Source organism: Solenopsis invicta, chromosome 10 (genome assembly GCF_016802725.1).
Source record: "Solenopsis invicta isolate M01_SB chromosome 10, UNIL_Sinv_3.0, whole genome shotgun sequence".
Lineage (NCBI taxonomy): Eukaryota > Metazoa > Arthropoda > Insecta > Hymenoptera > Formicidae > Solenopsis > Solenopsis invicta.
Window position 1 is genome coordinate 13,505,410 of NC_052673.1, and position 17,966 is coordinate 13,523,375.

The window sequence follows — 17,966 nt, forward strand, 5'->3', positions numbered from 1 at the left end:
ATGTTATGGAATAAGCCATGTCGCTCTTCCGGTATCTGCCCCTGCCCCACCCCCCTTTCTCTTTTTTTCTTATTCTAATGCGCAACCGGCGCGCGGGAACAAATGCGAATACACGGTTATGACGTTTTATATCAGAACACAGTGCTCCATTTATCCTGTCATGAATTGTGTGTAGCTCATCTTGTGTGCCTTGGTTTACGTTGCGTGTTTTTTTTGTTTTTTTTTGTTTTGGCTGCACAATGAAGAGAGGAGGATGATTAACCGTGAAATACGGCCCTCACGTAACGCGCGAGTGGAACTTTCTCGCTCGTCTCTCCTCTCATGCATGCGCGATCATCAATTGAGCCGTTCCATTTGAAAGTAGCGTAAATTAAATATAATTAAATTAAATAGGGATGGAGAGATTAAAATAGTGTGCCAATCTTAACAAGCATTTTTTGTGAAATTGGCACACATAATTAAAATAATTCAAGTAAATCAAATGTACTGTGTAGATAAAATACAGCGAAAGGCAGGTTGTGATTTATTAAGTGCAAATATTTGAAAATATCTTCAACGATGTTTGATCAATCCGCCAATCGAATGGTGAAATAACGGCTCAGTTATGCAAAACATTTTCCCGTGAATTTCACAAACTGAACACTTTTGTTTCCGGTGATTCGTTTAAGTTGTGTCATGTATGATAAATCATTGAATGTAATTTTTTTTATATAATTTTTGAAGCTATTAATTTTTATTTTTTTATTTCTGTGTATATATATCAGCATTTACTCACAAAGATTATTTCAAGACATAGCTCACATTTCATACTTATCGTGGGACATGCGTTGTCGTCATTTTCACGCATATAAATATTTAAAAAAATAAACATTGTTCCAACATGTGCAGAATGCCAGAATTTAATGGATGCGAAAGTGTTACATGACATTTCGTATCCTATCTGTCTCCTGTGTACACATCGGCCTGTTGTTCTAACGTCAAGCTCTTTCCACAGAACATTTCTTTTAAATCCTACTCCCGCGACTCCGGACACGGCGGCTCCGAGCAGGAGGACTCCCCGAGGACGCACAACACCCTGACGCTCGGCCATTCCGGCAGGAGACGCGGGCCGAATGACGTCGGCGAGATGAACACCGGCACCAGGACGATCGGCGGTAGACGCGCCGCGATGCCGTACAACCATACGTATACCGAGATCGTGGACGGTCGCGGCAACGGCGGTATCGCCGGACATCATCAGCTGCACGGTCACCATGGCCAGCACGTGCATCTGCCGCGCGGTCTCGCCAACGAGGACGATCCGGTGTACGAGGAAATCGAGCGCGGCGGCAGTGGTGGCGGTGGCGGCGGTGGTAACGGCGGCGGTAACGGCGGCATCGTCGGTGGCATCGGCGGCATGGTCGGCGCCGGTGAGATCCAGGTGTCGGACATGTCCGACGAGGACGGTCGTCGACAGAGCGACATGAGCAGACAGTCCTCCAGGAGCTATGGTGATCATCGGCCGCTGATCCCGTACTCGCCCGCCGCCGATCGCAACCTGGTGCACTACGGCCAGGCGATGACGGAACGCGGCGGCAGTGCCGGCGGCGGCGGCGGTGGTGGTGGTAATCTCACGCATTACGATTCGACGGAGTACGGACCAGCGGTGGAGCGGACCTTGAACGCCTGTTGGGAGAAGCTGCGCCGGCAGCAGGCCAGGTATGAGCTCGGAGATCTGCCGCGGTTGCCGGCGGCATACGGCATGCCACCGCAGCAAGACCATACGCGAACGGTGGCCGTGCTGGACGGACACACCGTCGTCTGTCACCTGCAACCACAAACGGACATGTACACGGGTCGGGGTATGCCGCCACCGTCTTACAGCGAGTGTTAGGTCCCGATGACGACCCGGGAATCTCCGACCTTCCTCGTTCTCTCGTGAAGGAACAACGGACTTTTCTAGGGGTCGGCCGCTCGGTACGGCCGCGTAAACCGTCTGGACGGTTCGTCCGGGACTACGTGGTGGTGATGGGGGTGACGGTGGTGACGGTATCGAGATTCGTTCCTGAAGAGAATAACCACGTGTCGGCGACCCCCACCCGGGTGCCGAGAGGGACACGAACGCGGGAGACGAACGTGCCGCTTTTTAGCTCAAGCGTAAGCGCGACGGTGTCTTGATATAAGTCGTCGCGTTTTAGCCATAATCGACGTATCGCGAGCGTTCTAGGGAACGTCGCCCTTGTCTCCGTTCAGGTGGAATTCGGTCGGACGTCTCCTCGCGGACTAGGGAGACGAAGAGAGAGGATGAGAGTGAGAGAGAATGAGCGAATGCGAGATCGATGGGCGTCCAACTAAGGCTGTCACGTCGTCCAACGGACGCCCCGTTTCTCTTAAGATATATCGTGTACATGTGTGCGTGAGTGCGTACCACCGCGACGCGGACTCTGTATAACAATTGTAGCGGACCTCTCGTTTAGGCTAAGTCGACGACGACGACGTGCCCGTCGTGGCCGGGCGTTTAGAATTGGCGTACCGAGTGCGCGCAAATGAAGATCAGAACGTAACGGGTCCTGATGAAGACGGGAGTTTTCGCGAAGTCCGATCGCGAGAAGATTGGCTTTCGAGGAGATTCATTCTGCATTCTTAAGCGCGACTTTTTTTATAGATTTTATACGAGCGTAACGAACCAAAGTTTTTTTTTATTATCTTGATGTCAAAAAGTTGATGTTGAAAAGCTCGTGGAAATTTGTATAAAATATCTGTCGTACTTTGTTTGACATATGAATTTTTAATATTACCTTTTGTCCGATTTAAAGTGTAATTTAAAAAATTAACTTTACTATTTTCAAGAGAAATGTCAAAAATTTTGTTATTTGGCATTTAAAGTGTAATATCTTCACCGTTGCGACTAATGGATTCTTTCTATTTATTTTATTAATTCGGTTCTCCAATTGGCTGCGTGCACGTATCTGTTTACGTTTATATTTTTTATATATTAGAGAATTGTTCTTGTTTTTCTTTTTTTTTCATATACGTGCAAATTGTCTTTTACCAAGGGAAAACTGGAAATACTAGAAATATTTATTTTCCAACTTCTTAAGCTGTGCTGATTATTGATATCAGCTTTTATGAATTTATAAAATTTGCATGACTTACAATGTTGTACGTGAAAAATATATGTTATGATTTCGTTGATTTTGAATTTGGAAGCTGCGCGTCATTTCTGTAGGTATCGCTTCACCCCCATACACTTCCTACGGCAATAACATCCAACAATAGTGTTATCGAGATCGAATCGAATCCTATCCTCGTGCGCGGCGGACTTCGGGGGGAGGAAATATTACGTGAGCATCGCCGATACTCGGCATATCTGCGTCAACCCTTCCCGTCTCGCCGCTACACGATTGTAAACGGGTCGGGGAGGGTTACGGGACACGGCAAACCGCGTATCGTAAGCCGGTATTCAGTGCGGTAAGTGGATTCACCGACGGCTTGGCTGTCACACGTCCGGCGATATTAGGTGTCGTGTTGATCGTAGCATTAAACACGGCTCATCGTGGCCGAATGTAAACCGCGTGTAAATCACAGCGTGACGTACGTATCGTTTGCATCTAGTTACGGTTAGCTGCGTTTAATGCGGCGTCGTATCCCATATCGCCGCAGTGCGACGGACAGAGTCATCCTCGGTCTCCCGTCGGCCACTTCCGTGTCTGCATACCGTTAAGTATTCGGCGGTGCAAAGCTTTTCAGGCGTAGATGAACGGCGCAGGCCCCAAATCTAGAGAGACAGACGTTGTAACATAGATCTAGACATATCGCCGCCGACCGAATCGTCAACGATACGCCGGTATCGTCAACAAGCCGAGAGTCGACATGCTCGTATCTCGATCCTTACGCAGAATCGCCGACGGCTGAATAAAGGATATCGGTATCTCAAGCTGTGGTGAGATTGCTGCGACGACATATAGCTTCGCGCCATACTGAAAGAAGTTATAAAAATTATTTAGAATCTCAGAATTCGATGAGCTAATGGTAGCTCCTTTTTTTCTTTTTCTTTTTTTTATGAACGATGATACTTTTTTTACATTGTGACATAAAGTAACGACTCACTGCAATCTCACCGCACGTGATGATATCCATTGCTTCATTTCAGCGCCTCCTGATAAACATAGTAACTGCACTATGCAAAATTTATGAACAGTAATCGTAAAATGAATTATTTAGTAGTTTCAAATAAATAGAAACGGCTTCCGGTATATGTGCAGCTGAATATAAGATAAAGTGTTTTAATTTTTTTTTTGCAGTAGTTGTCTTTCACGTTTTATATAAAAGAAAAAGTTATTATAGATTAATATTACTATTTATATTTATAAAAAAAGAGAAACTTAGATACAGATATTATAAATATAATATTCAATTAATTGCAACAAAAACGTTTTGGCATTATCATTTTTTTTTGTTTTTTTGTTTATTTGAAGGCGCAACTACTTGTTTATATTCTGCCTGAAGCCGAATCTGCGCGAGGCTTCCTTCTGACACTCGGTGCGTTCCTCGCGCGAGCATTCGCCGAGTTGTGTTTCTACGAGCAAATAACGAGCGTGTTCTCGGCGCTGATGGCCGGAAATTAGATTTCCTCCTGTGCGGGAAGAACAAAGGAGAAATCGAGGGGCAATGGCTGGAGCGCCTTTATCAGTCGTACGTGGCAGCTCCTCGTCGCGCGCCGCTTTGGAACGTTGCGTTTTAGTCCCAGAACGTTATTTTTATAAATAAAAAAATGAATAAATAAATATATATATATGTATGTATATGTATGTATACAGTAACGATATATTATTATTGTGAAGGGAGAGAAAGCGTGAAAGATATGGTAAGAAGGGCCCAGGAATCGTAAGTGGGCGGGTAAATATTAGTGATACAAGCGGATTTCCCGAGCGACGTGGAAAAATGCGCGAAAAAACACTTAGTCACTGTTTTTTACTATTTTTTAAAACAAAACCGTGTATGTGTACGTGAGAACGCGTGACCTAAGCTAATCGTGTAACCAAGGGATCCCGCGCGCGCGCGCTATTTATTTTTATCATCCCCGAGTGTTTTTGTATCGCGAGCGGAAATTGTGTCGAGTGGGAGTTTGTCGTTCTCCAACTATCCCTCGTCGTCTTCAACGGCGAAAACCATGGGGATCTCTGTCGGGCAATGTCCGCGAGGAAGAGTATTGAAAAAGCGAACTTCGATAATCTTCTTAATATGATACATTGTGGATGAAATTACGTTGAGTGGACTATATAAATGTCTATAAAAATTAAATACTTGAAAAGTATTCCTTCTAAAATCACCATTTTTTGTGTGTGAGAGAATATTTATTTTTCTACAAAACTGAATGTGTATTTTATTTTGTATTACGACACAATCTACTTCCCTAATATAAAAAGTATCAGGATTACATTTAGCAGGAACAATTTGGTTTGCTTAATTCAAAATTGTAGCAAAATAGTAATTTAATTAATTTCACCAACAAGTGTGATAAGCTCAACGTATCTTTGTCCGCTATGTCGCGACTTCGTGGTTACTTGATTTATTTCTCGCTCATGACACGCATGTAGGAGAATTGTAATAGTGATAATCGCGTTAGGGATACCAGCTATGTTAAGTATGTAAGTGTGTCCCTGAGCAGTTGTAAGATATAATTGCTCATTCCGGCGTTCCGAAGCATGTGTCCATCAATGGTTTTTTCAAGCACCCATTACGAGGAATGTCAGCATATCGGTGGCCTTTACAGACGTTGTTTGCTAACTATGTAAAAGTCTATAAGACCCTAAGAGCTCTGCGCTCACATCTGACATTTATTGGAACATTAATTGGAACGACCAAATTATACGAGTATATTACATTTGTATCTCTGGATACTGACAGGGGCGACTTTATATTTGCTATTGGGGAAATTCGCAGGAAAGCAGGATAATAGATAATTTAATCTGTGAACGCAATATAAGTCATATTATAAAGATGAAATTTAAATGAGTCTTACAGATTAACATAAATTAAACTAAATAAAACATATAAAAATTCTTATTTAAAGGAAACGTCATTTAGATGTCAGATGTAACAAGGTTTTTATAGTCATGAAAAATTAATTTTTAATAATAAAATTCTTACGAAGAATATTTGTGAAATGTATAAACGTGCATTATTATTCAGTTGTGTCTTCAAAAACTTTACGAAATTTCTTGTGTCTGACAATCGCGTGTCATTACAGTCGCCTCTGAAAATATATGACAAAAATATTATAGGAGTCTTTTAATATGTACAATCAAGGCTGCCGACATCCCTTTACGATCGAATTCAATTCAACGCCGCATTTCCTTATCAGATCTATCATTTTTGAAAGCTGCGATTACAACCCAGACTACGAGCTGCTTAGAGTTTAAGTTTCGCCATGACTGATTTACCGAAGAGCAGTTAGACCGAAAGAGGTAGCTTGCATATAATTTTCTACGATCGGGGGGGAATTGCTAGCCTCAGCCGCATAACGTATAATTGCCAGACAATTGTTAAAAGCACCCACATTCCATCCGTTCAACGTTCGTGCGAGTCTAAAAAGGGAGAAAGGGCCGTCGCGTGCCCGAAAGTCGATCGGTACCGTCAGACGAGATAATCGGTCCGCATTCTCGACGCATTTTAACGCTCTTTAACGTGAAAACGATAACGATCTTGCGCGAAGAATATCAAATATCTGCAAACTTAACCGCTTTAGCTGCTGAACTTACGGCGAGCTCACACTCGCGTTCAGTGCGAAACAATGTGACGAGAATGCGGCCGAACGCGTCCTAGTTCGAAGTGTCCCGCCGACAAAAGTTTCATCGCGTGCACGAACACGGACACCGCGCGTAGACGCGCGCATAGCGAAGCGTTATCAATGTCGCGAAGGACTCCGAGTGCGAGAACCGTGTGTACATATGTAAATAGGGCTTTGTACATGTTGGAATACCTGTAATGTAAAGTGAAGAGCGAGCGAGCGAGAGAGAGAAAAAGAGTCAAGAACGAGGATGCAAGAAAAACCCAGAGACGATGACCGATAGATGCGGGAAGAAAGCATACCTAGGATAAGTTTACTAGTAAGTAGCGAAGCTATTACGAGCTATTATGTATTATCGGTGATGCGGCGCGGAGGACGCGCGAGGCGGATCTTAACTTAAGTCCCAACGCGTATTAGTTAATGTGTAAATAAACTAAGCGAAGGAAGTAAAATATTAAAGAGCCCAAGTAATCGTTGGATATTTATAACAAACTCCACTAAAGTAGGCCGACGACGGAGAGGTAAACGAGACGGTTGGGATCGAAACTCGCAAAGTCCATTTCGGACGCGAAATTCTATTTAAAAGTGATCCTTTTCGCTCCATTCGCTAGAATTTATCATATTTATTTTAAATATAAAGTTATATTTAAAGCGATCTTTTTTTTCTCGAAGAAGAGGATCTGTAAAGAGATCTAATGTTTTAAGTATAAAATTTATATATCTGAAACCTCGCTCTCTTGTGACTCGCTTTAAACGTAAAATTATATTCGAAGCGAATCTTATGAGAGATACAGTTTTATGTTTGAAAATGAAGTTCTCGGAGAGCGGATCTTGGATTTTACGGATTACGATCTGGGTGTCTCGAGTAAAAAAAAGCTGAAAAGAAAGAAAAACAAAACGTAGTCGAGCACACTCGTCCACATGTGTATCGCTGCGCGAGAAAGGATCAAAGGATAAAGGGGAGGACGCGTGTGCGGTTAATCGAACATGGACAGACGGTGTACAGTGCATGTTTTATCCTTAGCCGTTTTATAAATGTAAATATCTTCCGCCCCTCCGAGACCACATTCTCTTTTCATTCCTTTCTTCTTCTTATCCCCCCCCGTCCCGCTTTTCCGCGGTGAGAGAAACAGACGTAAGATTAATTCATCGTTCCAATCGAGATGTTTCTTCTTTCGTCATAACGATCCTTTATTATCCGCCCCGTCTCCCGATCCTTCACTTAGGACCCCCTTTCTCCGTAAGTCTCCTAACTTTGTCCTGCGAGATACTTAGCAGATAAGCTTTCGTTTCGAAGTGAAAGAGATGAAATGCGTCGGGCAAAGCTAAAAAAAATCATCTGTCTATTTATCGCCGCCTTCCAGAGCCGATTCGAAACATTTTGGAGCCTCTTACGAAGTAATATTTGCGTCCCATGTATATACTGTAATTTGCAGTGAGTGAATGACAGAGCGTGATAAGAACGCGTGTTCACCGCGTGCGAATTACTTCATACTTGTTTCATACTTATTTTTTCAATACACAAAATTGCGATCGCACGAGGCATCAAAATGACGGTCTCTGCAGCGGTGATTGTGGTAGCGTTAATTAATTCTTAGCCTACTATTGATACCTCCAAGACCCAGAACCGGTGTAACGGTGGCGTTGACTATACTATTTGGTATAGTTGATGTTAGAGAGTCGCGTATTATAGTATTATATTATGCTATACGACTATACTGTATTTAGTATAGTTAATAATAATAGCCATATTATATTTCTTCTGCGACTGACTATTTAAAAGCTCCTGGTACTTAGAGATGTGTCAATAGAGGAAAAAGGTTTAATCCGCTTCCGGCCATCTCCTTCTCCCAAACCGTCGAATCGAAAGCCGCGAAAATTGCGGACTTCAGGGTCCACGCGATCGCATATGATTCATACAATTCTGTGATTTTATCTTTTACGTTTTTCCTTCGTGATGTAAATGACACTTAACGCTAGAACGCTAAGCGGTGCACTCTCAGACGCCAATTTTTTATGTTTGTTTATTGATATATTCCTCATGATTAATGTAAATAAGGTTTATATCAATGATGATCATCAATATTTTTTTTGTTTTTTGTTTATTACAATGTTTCGTAATGTAAAAGAAATTAAAACTTTTTTAACACTTTGTGTCATCATGATCAGTAGTTATAGAAATTCTACTTCAAACACTACAGCGTAATTAGCAATAAAATAACACGAGTAATCAATTATTACAATTGTTAATTTTTTTCATGTTTCTTTAAATTGTGTTCTTTTATTTCTTTTATGCTGTTTTTAAAGTGTTCAAAATCATGTGTCGCAAGATGTTAATAATAATTGATAATTACGTTAGCGTTCTAGGGTTAAGCACGCGCACACTTCTTAACAGTACACGCATGAGTTTTCTGTACTACGTCGCCAGCCTGCGCACGCTAAAAAGAAAAGAAAGTTTAACGAAACAGAGGAGGAAGGATAAAGGTAGAGGACGAAGAAGAATGTGAAGCCTAGGTATCTCCGAACTAATAAAAGCCTCCGTTTTCTGATTTTTGTATGCTTCTTTAAAACTGTCTGATACAAGGAAAAACAAAGGATAAATAAATGTGTACCAATCTCTGAATAAAATGCCACTCGCCTCAGTCTTTCTTTTATCCTCAATCGCAATTACAGCAAGAATAATCGAAAATTAGATTATTTTATTTAATATCATGTAAAAGTACATTAAATAAAATAGTATCAGAAAAGAATAGATTTAATTATAAGAGATGAACAAAGACATAAATCCAAGTGACAAAGAGTGTTGTCTTGAATCTCATTTAAGCTTTTATGACTCCTTGTGCGATTTTTTGATTACAAAAAAGTTATAAAAAAAATTGTAAAAAGATGTAATAAGAAGTATTAATTATACATATATTACATATATTAAATATAAATATTTTAGTATTTAGCGCCATTTCTAATGAGAACTTCAATAATGTCGATATAACTACTTCTTTGAGCTATCATTAGCGGTGTGATTCCAAAAGAAGCCTCGCAATTCACGTCAATCAGATTGTGTTTCAAAATAAAATCAATAGTCTCTATATTGTTGGTCTGTGCAGCAACGTGCAAAATAGTTTGACCGATGTTGTCTACAACGTTGATATCAGCGCCCAGATGTATGATGCACTTTACCGCATCCAAGTTTTTGTACTTTATCGCTTCGTGAAGTGGCAAGGAGCCTGAAGAGTCTCGTGCATTTAAAAGATTTGCATTTGATTCGACGAGCAAGCTAATCACACTCGCATGACCGTTAAATGCTGCCAATTGAACATTGAAATGAGTCACATATTGCAATCCGAAATATAGAGAGAAATGAATAAATAATGAATAAGAATGATAAGCGCGATTAATGGCAATTTAATCGGAAAGATTAAAATTTATTCCGAACTTTCTCTCGAACATTAAAAAAGCAATATAAATATGTGAAAATGGACATTAAGATATATTTTACAAAATACTAAACATTTTTATAAAAAAATACTCGAAGTAAATTCTTGATTAAATATTTTTTATTCAAATATTTTATTAAATAATAAAGATTAGAATATAGATTTTTAAATTTATTTTAAAAAAATTTTTGAACAAAAAAATTTATAATTGTAAAAAATAAATTAATAGAAATTGATAAAGCGCATATATAAAATATAAATATCAATTTAATAAGTAAATCACTCGCAATGTAATTATGTGAACTAATTGATTAATATCTGCAATTGATACATATATTAGTCTACTGCAGGTAAAGAGATTTTCTGTCAAGTATTTATTTCAAAATTATAAATATGATAAAATTACAGTTTTTTTTTAGAATACGATTTTGAAAATAGATTACAAATTTTTGATACGTTTTTTTTAAGAATTCTAATTAAATGTTAAAAAGACAAATTTGAATATAACATATAAGTGCAAACTTTTCATAAAAATTTATTATAAGTAATTTAATTAAAACGAAATTGCATCATAATGTTGTTAATAAATTTTGTGAAACATTATTTATAAATTCTAAAAAATATATGTTAAATTTCTATCCAAAAATTTTTTAATGATGAAATATTTTAGAGAAAAATTAATATATTACATATATAATAATTACCAGCAATGTGCAATGCACTACGACCATTGTTGCTTCGATCGTCAATGGATTCTGGAGAATGCTTCAACAATATATCGACCGCATTTTCATCACCAGCTCGGCAGGCGATAAGCAATGGCGTCCAACCGTCTTTATTGCGTAAATGTGTATTAGCATTAGCGGTTAAAAGGGCATAGATGCATTGACACGCTTCAGGACCGCTTTTGGTACATGCAAGCATCAGAGGCGTCCAATCGCCACGCTTTAAAGCATCCACATACGCACCTTTATTGATCGAACGATAGTATTTATTTAACAAATAGTACTTATAAATTTACATAATTTAATATAATATATATTTAAGTAACACGTAATTAAATTACGATAATTAAGCAAAGTTATAATTAATTAATAAAAAGTTTAATTAATTTTTTAATGCATTATTTTAAAAAGACAATTTAATATAATTATTTTGAAAAATATGTCAAGTACCCAACAAACATTAAATTACAATTATATGTACTATGTAACGAGTGTGTTATATAACAGTTATATTATGGAGTGGGAAATAAAGTATAACTGTAACTTATGTGCTGTGGGTATTGATAAAATGCATAAAATAAAATAAAATAAAATAAAATTTTTGAATAATTTATACGCAATTATAAATAGATTGCAACTTAATTATTTATCACGGGAAATAATTAACTGAGAAGGGAGAAACAAGAAAATACCATTTTCCAGTAAATATTGCACAACGTGTTTGTGTGCAAATTGTGCAGCTTCGTGTAATGGCCTCTTCATATCTTTGTTGGCAACGTTAAGTTTAAATGACGGCATTGTGTCGAAAAGTTCGTTCAGATATTTTACGAGACTTATATTTCCTTCTCGTGCAGCCAAGTGCAACGCAGTATCGCCAGTCGCCACATGACGAAGATCGCTCCAATCGCGAATTCCATGTTTCTTGACTATAGCTGCTACTTTGGTCATATTTCCACTGTGACAGGCACGCAGAAAGTCGCGCGACACATCAGGAAGTTCCGTTTGTGATTGTAGCATCACGCTTCGTCGAAAAAAGAAAACCAAAAGTTTCTAACTCAATGCAATTAATGAAAAATTGTTCAAAATGTGCGAAATATTGCGTTATATCAAGGTACTTACGAATAACCGGCAAGATCTGAGAGTCGACATGAACCAAATTTGCGAACATTACCACTAACACTGTGTGGCTCTCATAACACATGCTGCCGCTAGACGTCCGAGAGCACAATTTAAAGAGACAGTTATTGTCGGTGTGTATTGCCAGATTTTCCACAAGGTATCTTATTTACCAACTGGATATATCGGTTCTGGCTGAACAAAAAAAAATAATCCTAGCGAATAAATAAAGTTCATATTTAACAAAACTGTTGTTTAAATTATTATTGATATACAAGATGATTATTAATAGTTGGAACAACTTTTTACCATAAGAGCATGACTTACCGACGCATTTGTATTTCCAATATAATATTAAATTACAAATGTGTCGGTAAGTTATGCTCCTATGATAAAAAGTTTTTCCAACCCTTAATAATTACCTTGTATATACAGGTGAATTTTCAGGTTATCCCAATGTTTTACCGTAAGAAATGACTTACCGACTGCAGTTTTAAGATTCAGTCTGTATGTGTGCAATGCCCTCTTTATGTACATACTTTCAATGGTTAATACAATTGCAGTCGGTATGTCATCTCTTATGGTAAAATGTTGGGACAACAATTAAAATTCACCCTGTATATGTATATATATATATATTTTTTTTTTTTTAAATAATTGGAGCAAAGGTTACGCGCAAGGTTATATTTTTCAAAATTCGTCAAATAATTTTTAGGTGTAACATTAAATATATTCAAATCTACAAAAAAAACAATTAAAAGATTGAGAACATTGATGTCTTTTGTTTGAGATGCTCTTCGAAAAGGTTTTCAGTTATATAAATGTTAGTTGTATTTTCCCACTCAACAATGTAACTGTTATATAATGAGTGTGTTACATATAACAGTTACATTGTTGAATGGAAAATTACATCTAACATTCATATAATTGTAACTTGGTGTTTGCATTTTTTTACTTTTGCCGAGGGTTCTCTGTGTTATGTACCAGATGAAACATACACGAAACAGAACGAAAGCGAAGGGATGAAAATCAAGGCCAAGCACATAGTCAGGCTCCATTATGAGGTGTAGGCATGTCAAAATTATCATACATATTGGCTGGTCAGATGCCGACAAGAAGATACGCTGTCCGGTCTCGAAAGGTTCGATTATTTAAACAAATCTGAGTGATACGATCACGGTCACACCCATTCATGTAGAGATAGCAAGGGAGTCTCGTCCAGGTGAAAGATCCTGTGCGCCAGGACGAGCCCTCGTGCTCATGTTAAATTATTTCTAAAGTTGACAAAAGCTTCTTAGAAAGATATTTTTTTCTTTATACCTATTCTTCACATTTTTATTTTTTTATTGGATTTAAAAACAGAGTTTATCCTTTTTATGTTACATTATTTAAAAATCGTTGATATGTAAGTATATTAAATATTTAATAAGTTATATTACTGATTTATCTACATTAAAAAAAACAAAAAAAAATTAAAGAAAATTAAAAGAAAGAAAAGATAATTCTTTATTAACATTGCAATAAAATTTACATAGCTTTTTTTAATTGACACACAGTTTTATTTAAAATAAAAAATTAATGTCGTCAGACTATATAAAATCTAAATAGCGTTTCCGATTCAGATATTTTGAATGATATTAATTTTTAAAGATTTTTCAACATATGAAATGTTACAATTGACAACATATGAAATGTTACATACAATTAAATTAGTTAACTATTGCCTAGAATAACAGTGTCTATTTTAATAATACTTTAGAATTTAATACATTTAAATGTTTATTAAACTAATGTATAATGAATATTACTTTATTTATTGATATATTAATTTTCCAAAAAGAGACCTTTTTATCCGGGCCTAAATTTTATCTGTTATTTGTAAATTATTGCAATACTTTTTATCTCTCTTTTTTTCTCTCGTTTCCTTCCTCTTTCATTTGTATATAAAAATTTCCCCCTCTTAATATAAATTGTAGTTTCACTTACACTGAACTACAATTTCCCGTCAGGCTTACAACAATTCTCATTTAGCGAATATTATCGAGAGCTGCCTACTGTGTGGGCGGGGTGGGCAACCTTACCGCAGGGTGCACAAATGAAACAATTCAGGGGAGTGAAACGTGTACATGAGCAACAATTTCCCTGCGTGCACGCGTCGAAATGAAATTCGTGTCGTATGCGCACGGAAATTACGAGTAGCGTACGCGTGCGCTTAACTTTCACATATGAATAATAAACGAGGCGTTAATGCGCGCCCTTTCGACACCCCTGTTTCTCTTCGTCTTAACCAAGCGGCGTGTCCGAAGGAGCACGGTAATCAGACACCACCCGTTGTTACATCACTAATTCATTCGCTCATTTATGCTCCATCGCCTGTATCGATTGCCAAGTGTCGTGTTCCGGAGTTTCTTTCAGCGCATGCACATGATATATTAAAAGCAAAATTTTTTTATTGAAAAAAAAAGAGATAAAAAAAACTTTGCAAAGAAAAAATAAAAATATCGACAGCTCTTTATATGATTATTAGATAATAAATAACAAATGTATTTAAAAAAAGAAATACGATTCAAAAAATATGATTTTTTTAAATAGAAATTTATTTTTCTCTCATGTTTCATGTGCTAGATATATTATAAAAACGCGAATGTTGGCAATATAGATATAAACGTTCAAAGTCCATTTATTAAAAATACCTAGTATCACATATCTCTATTAGTCATATATTTTACATTCATCTTTATTTTTATTCACATTTTCGGTCACATGTTGCTGTACAATAAAAGTCGTTAAGAATAAAGATCGAATAAATTATTTAATTTGACGGCAGATCTACTACTTTAAGAAACGTGAGCAATTTTATTAACAGCACCCTTACTTATATAATATTAATGTCTGGTTATCATATTACGGTAGCTACGTGCTAAAACCGTGAAGTTCAATTCGATTAAATGGCAAATGGAGAAGCTAAATGGCAAACGAGAGAATATTTGTCTGTGGATCAAAGCGCGGTATCGAGTGGGCGTATCGCCCGGGGGGGTCAGGCAGTCGATCTCTCGGTTTTGCCGCTTAACGAGGATCGCCTCCTCTTTAAATGAGACTCGATGACCGAGCGGAAATCGAAAGCGCGTCGCGATGACACCGTAAGAAAGTTACGAGTCCGAGCGCTCATCGGCCCCGTTCGCTTTTAATCCGCCAATGGATCGTAACCGCTAATAGATTGTGGCGTGTGTCAAGTAAAGATGCGTCTCATCGTAAAAGTGCAACTGAACATGATTTCATGAAACGGTCAGGTCATTACCGAATTCTATTCTTGTATATATAATTCGTTGCAGTAATTGTTACACACGTTAACGTTTGCGTATGCGATTATGTGGAAGTTATATTGTACATCTTTTAAGGTAAGCCTAATTATTCCGACTGTACATATCTTGTGTAACATATTATATAATAATATACATATAACACACACTAAAAAATTAATTGAATTTATCTGAAATATGATATTACAAGTATATATTAAAAATATACAGGTATTCACAGTACGAATTTTTGAACTTATGATCGACACGCTATTGATTAAAAATAAATTAGATTATAACAAAGTTGATTAAGCACTCGTTAACCAGTGATCCAGAGATTAAATATTAATTAGAATTATATTTAATCAGAACGACGCCGCACGTCCATCAGATGATAAACTGCTCTATACTGAAAATTAAGTAGTGAAAATTATCACCTGGAAAATATTAACCAAATCCTTATAATTATCACACCTAAATGTTCTGGTGTTGCACATTAAAATATTTCATTATAAAATTAGAAATGCTGTTTGTATTTCGATCAAAAAATTTGCTTGATCAAACATATCTTGTTGATTCAACCATAATTGTTTTTTTTTCGCGATAAATATGTATTTCCTAATACATTTTCAAATAGATATGTTTTTTCGAAATAATATATTTTTAATATAGATTTAGCTTACATATTTTGTCTACATATTTTCATAATATTTTTATATATATTTTAATACTGGAGATATTAGCAGACTTCAATATTTAATTTAGCAAACATTCAATGTATTTTGTATTAAATATAAAAATCTTTTCGCCGGCATTGACTGCGATTGGAATCGTGAGGAGGGATATGTCATCACCGATGCACGCCGACAATGTGCAAAAAGTCGACAGGGTGGCTTTTCCAGCCACTTCGTCCCCGCGTTCACGAACGTACGGCCGTTGATCGAACGGATGGACCGGACGCGAAACTCCCGTCGTTCAGCGGACGTCCCCGCCTCGCGGGATTTTCTCTTTCGCGTCCTTCTCTCCGCCTGACGAAAGAGGAAACTTCCTGCGGCTCCGGGTCGATCTTTCGGGTGCGGCGATGCAATAAAAAACAGTCCAGTCAGCGGGGCGTGGATCGCCGATGGCACGGACGGCCACGTCGCGCTCGTCGAGTCGGCGATCGCCTCTCGGCCCTATCGCTCGACGCTCGTTTCTTTATTTATTCCTCTTCGCCGTTCGCATTCTCGGTTTATCGTCACGATTCGTTCGATTGCCATTTGTATCAGCAAATTTGTCAATGACCCCTTTTTTGCGTGTTACGCGATTTACAACGCTGTTTTTTTTTTTAATAAGGTAATTTTTTATTTATACAAGAGAAAATCGGTCTATGGAAAATCGGTCTATGCTATGTTTGTGAGATGCTTTATTTATTCCGTATGTGATCTCGATTAATCAATTTATATTTGTAATTGATTCAAATTTATGCAGATTGATTTGTATGATGCAGAAATGAATAGAGTGACGTACATGTGCTAAAAAGCCACCTGTTAAATATTATTGACGTCTGTCCTATTCCTTCCGCTACTCTTTGTTTGCTACCTTTGTTTATATTGTATATCATAAATCAGAAAATTTGGAAAATTTGCATGCTTTAATAATCCAATCAAATTAATTTACTTGGTTATTTACTTTTTCATTGATTTATAACTAATATATGCAAATACACTTGTAATCGAATTAATTTTATTTAAACATATCAGTTCTTGATTGTAATAAATAATTTACTAATTATTCTACACGTATTTATCCCTTTCCGTTTATGCTATGCGACTTCTCAGTATGTTTATTATTTTTTAAAATAAGGCACTCTCAATTTGTTTTCTAACATTAAAGCACGCACAAACAAAACACACTTATGTTGTGAATATGTTATTAAATTCCTTTTACATAATTATTTTACCAACTTGTTCTATATTTTCCGTTACGCAAAATATTTTATCTATTAATTTAATTCTATTTTATTTCTATCCGTTAAAAACGATTCCGTTAAATCCGTAGAATATAAAAGCCTTATCTGATTATGCTAAGGACGAGATCTTTTAATGTCCTAATAATTGTATCAGCGTAGCCATTGTAGAATGAGCATTGTCAACAGAAGCTATTCAGCATCGCGTAAGAGGAGAGAAGACAGAGAAGGGAAAGCCACCTAAGTCGACGAGGTACCGTAGTAGCTGTCATCACATCGTCGTCGTCGTCGTCGTCGTCGTTGTCGTCCGCGTCAGAACGATCCGACGCAAGATGTGTGGGGGAGACGGTGCCCGAACAGGCTGGATGGAGGAAGTTGGTTAGCCGCTGGTAGCCAGGATATCAGTATCAACGCGGTGTAATCAGCGAACCACGCCCATTGGCGCTATGCTCGCTCCGTTCCGCCCACTACGGCAATTACACCCTCGAGTCACCCACTGGAGGGGAACATTAAACTCTCCCCCGTGCCCCCTCGTGCACCGAAGTGCCCCACTCGTCTCCCTCGGCTCTGCGTCACCCCTCGACCTCCTTCCTCACCTTCGTTCTCCTTTCGCCAGCTCTACTCTAAAGTTTCTTTTCTTCTTTTCTGACTCTTCCTTTTGTTGTCTATCTT

The 17,966-nt window shown here is 37.9% G+C and overlaps 2 protein-coding genes across 11 annotated transcripts in view; one reads left to right on the plus strand and one right to left on the minus strand.

Moving 5' to 3' along the window:
* The window catches only part of LOC105193213 (latrophilin Cirl), an 803,058-nt gene extending 793,658 nt beyond the window's left edge, over nucleotides 1-9,400 (plus strand). For 9 of the 10 annotated variants that reach the window (XM_039454371.1, XM_026133332.2, XM_039454374.1 and 6 more), the window contains one exon: nucleotides 995-9,400. In XM_039454371.1, the coding sequence (XP_039310305.1) occupies nucleotides 995-1,873 (879 nt within the window). In that variant the 3' untranslated portion in view covers nucleotides 1,874-9,400. The remainder of the gene's footprint in view (nucleotides 1-994) is intronic. The other variant, XM_039454377.1, reaches the window with a different exon arrangement.
* LOC105193198 (ankyrin repeat domain-containing protein 16) lies at nucleotides 9,023-12,258 on the minus strand. Its single transcript, XM_011157559.3, has 4 exons — nucleotides 12,051-12,258; nucleotides 11,624-11,952; nucleotides 10,911-11,174; nucleotides 9,023-10,074 (listed from the first exon to the last, which is right to left on the minus strand). The coding sequence occupies exons 2-4, from the start codon at nucleotides 11,946-11,948 to the stop codon at nucleotides 9,713-9,715; spliced, it is 951 nt and encodes a 316-aa protein (XP_011155861.1). The 5' UTR covers nucleotides 11,949-11,952; nucleotides 12,051-12,258; the 3' UTR covers nucleotides 9,023-9,712.
* Nucleotides 12,259-17,966: the final 5,708 nt, after the last annotated feature.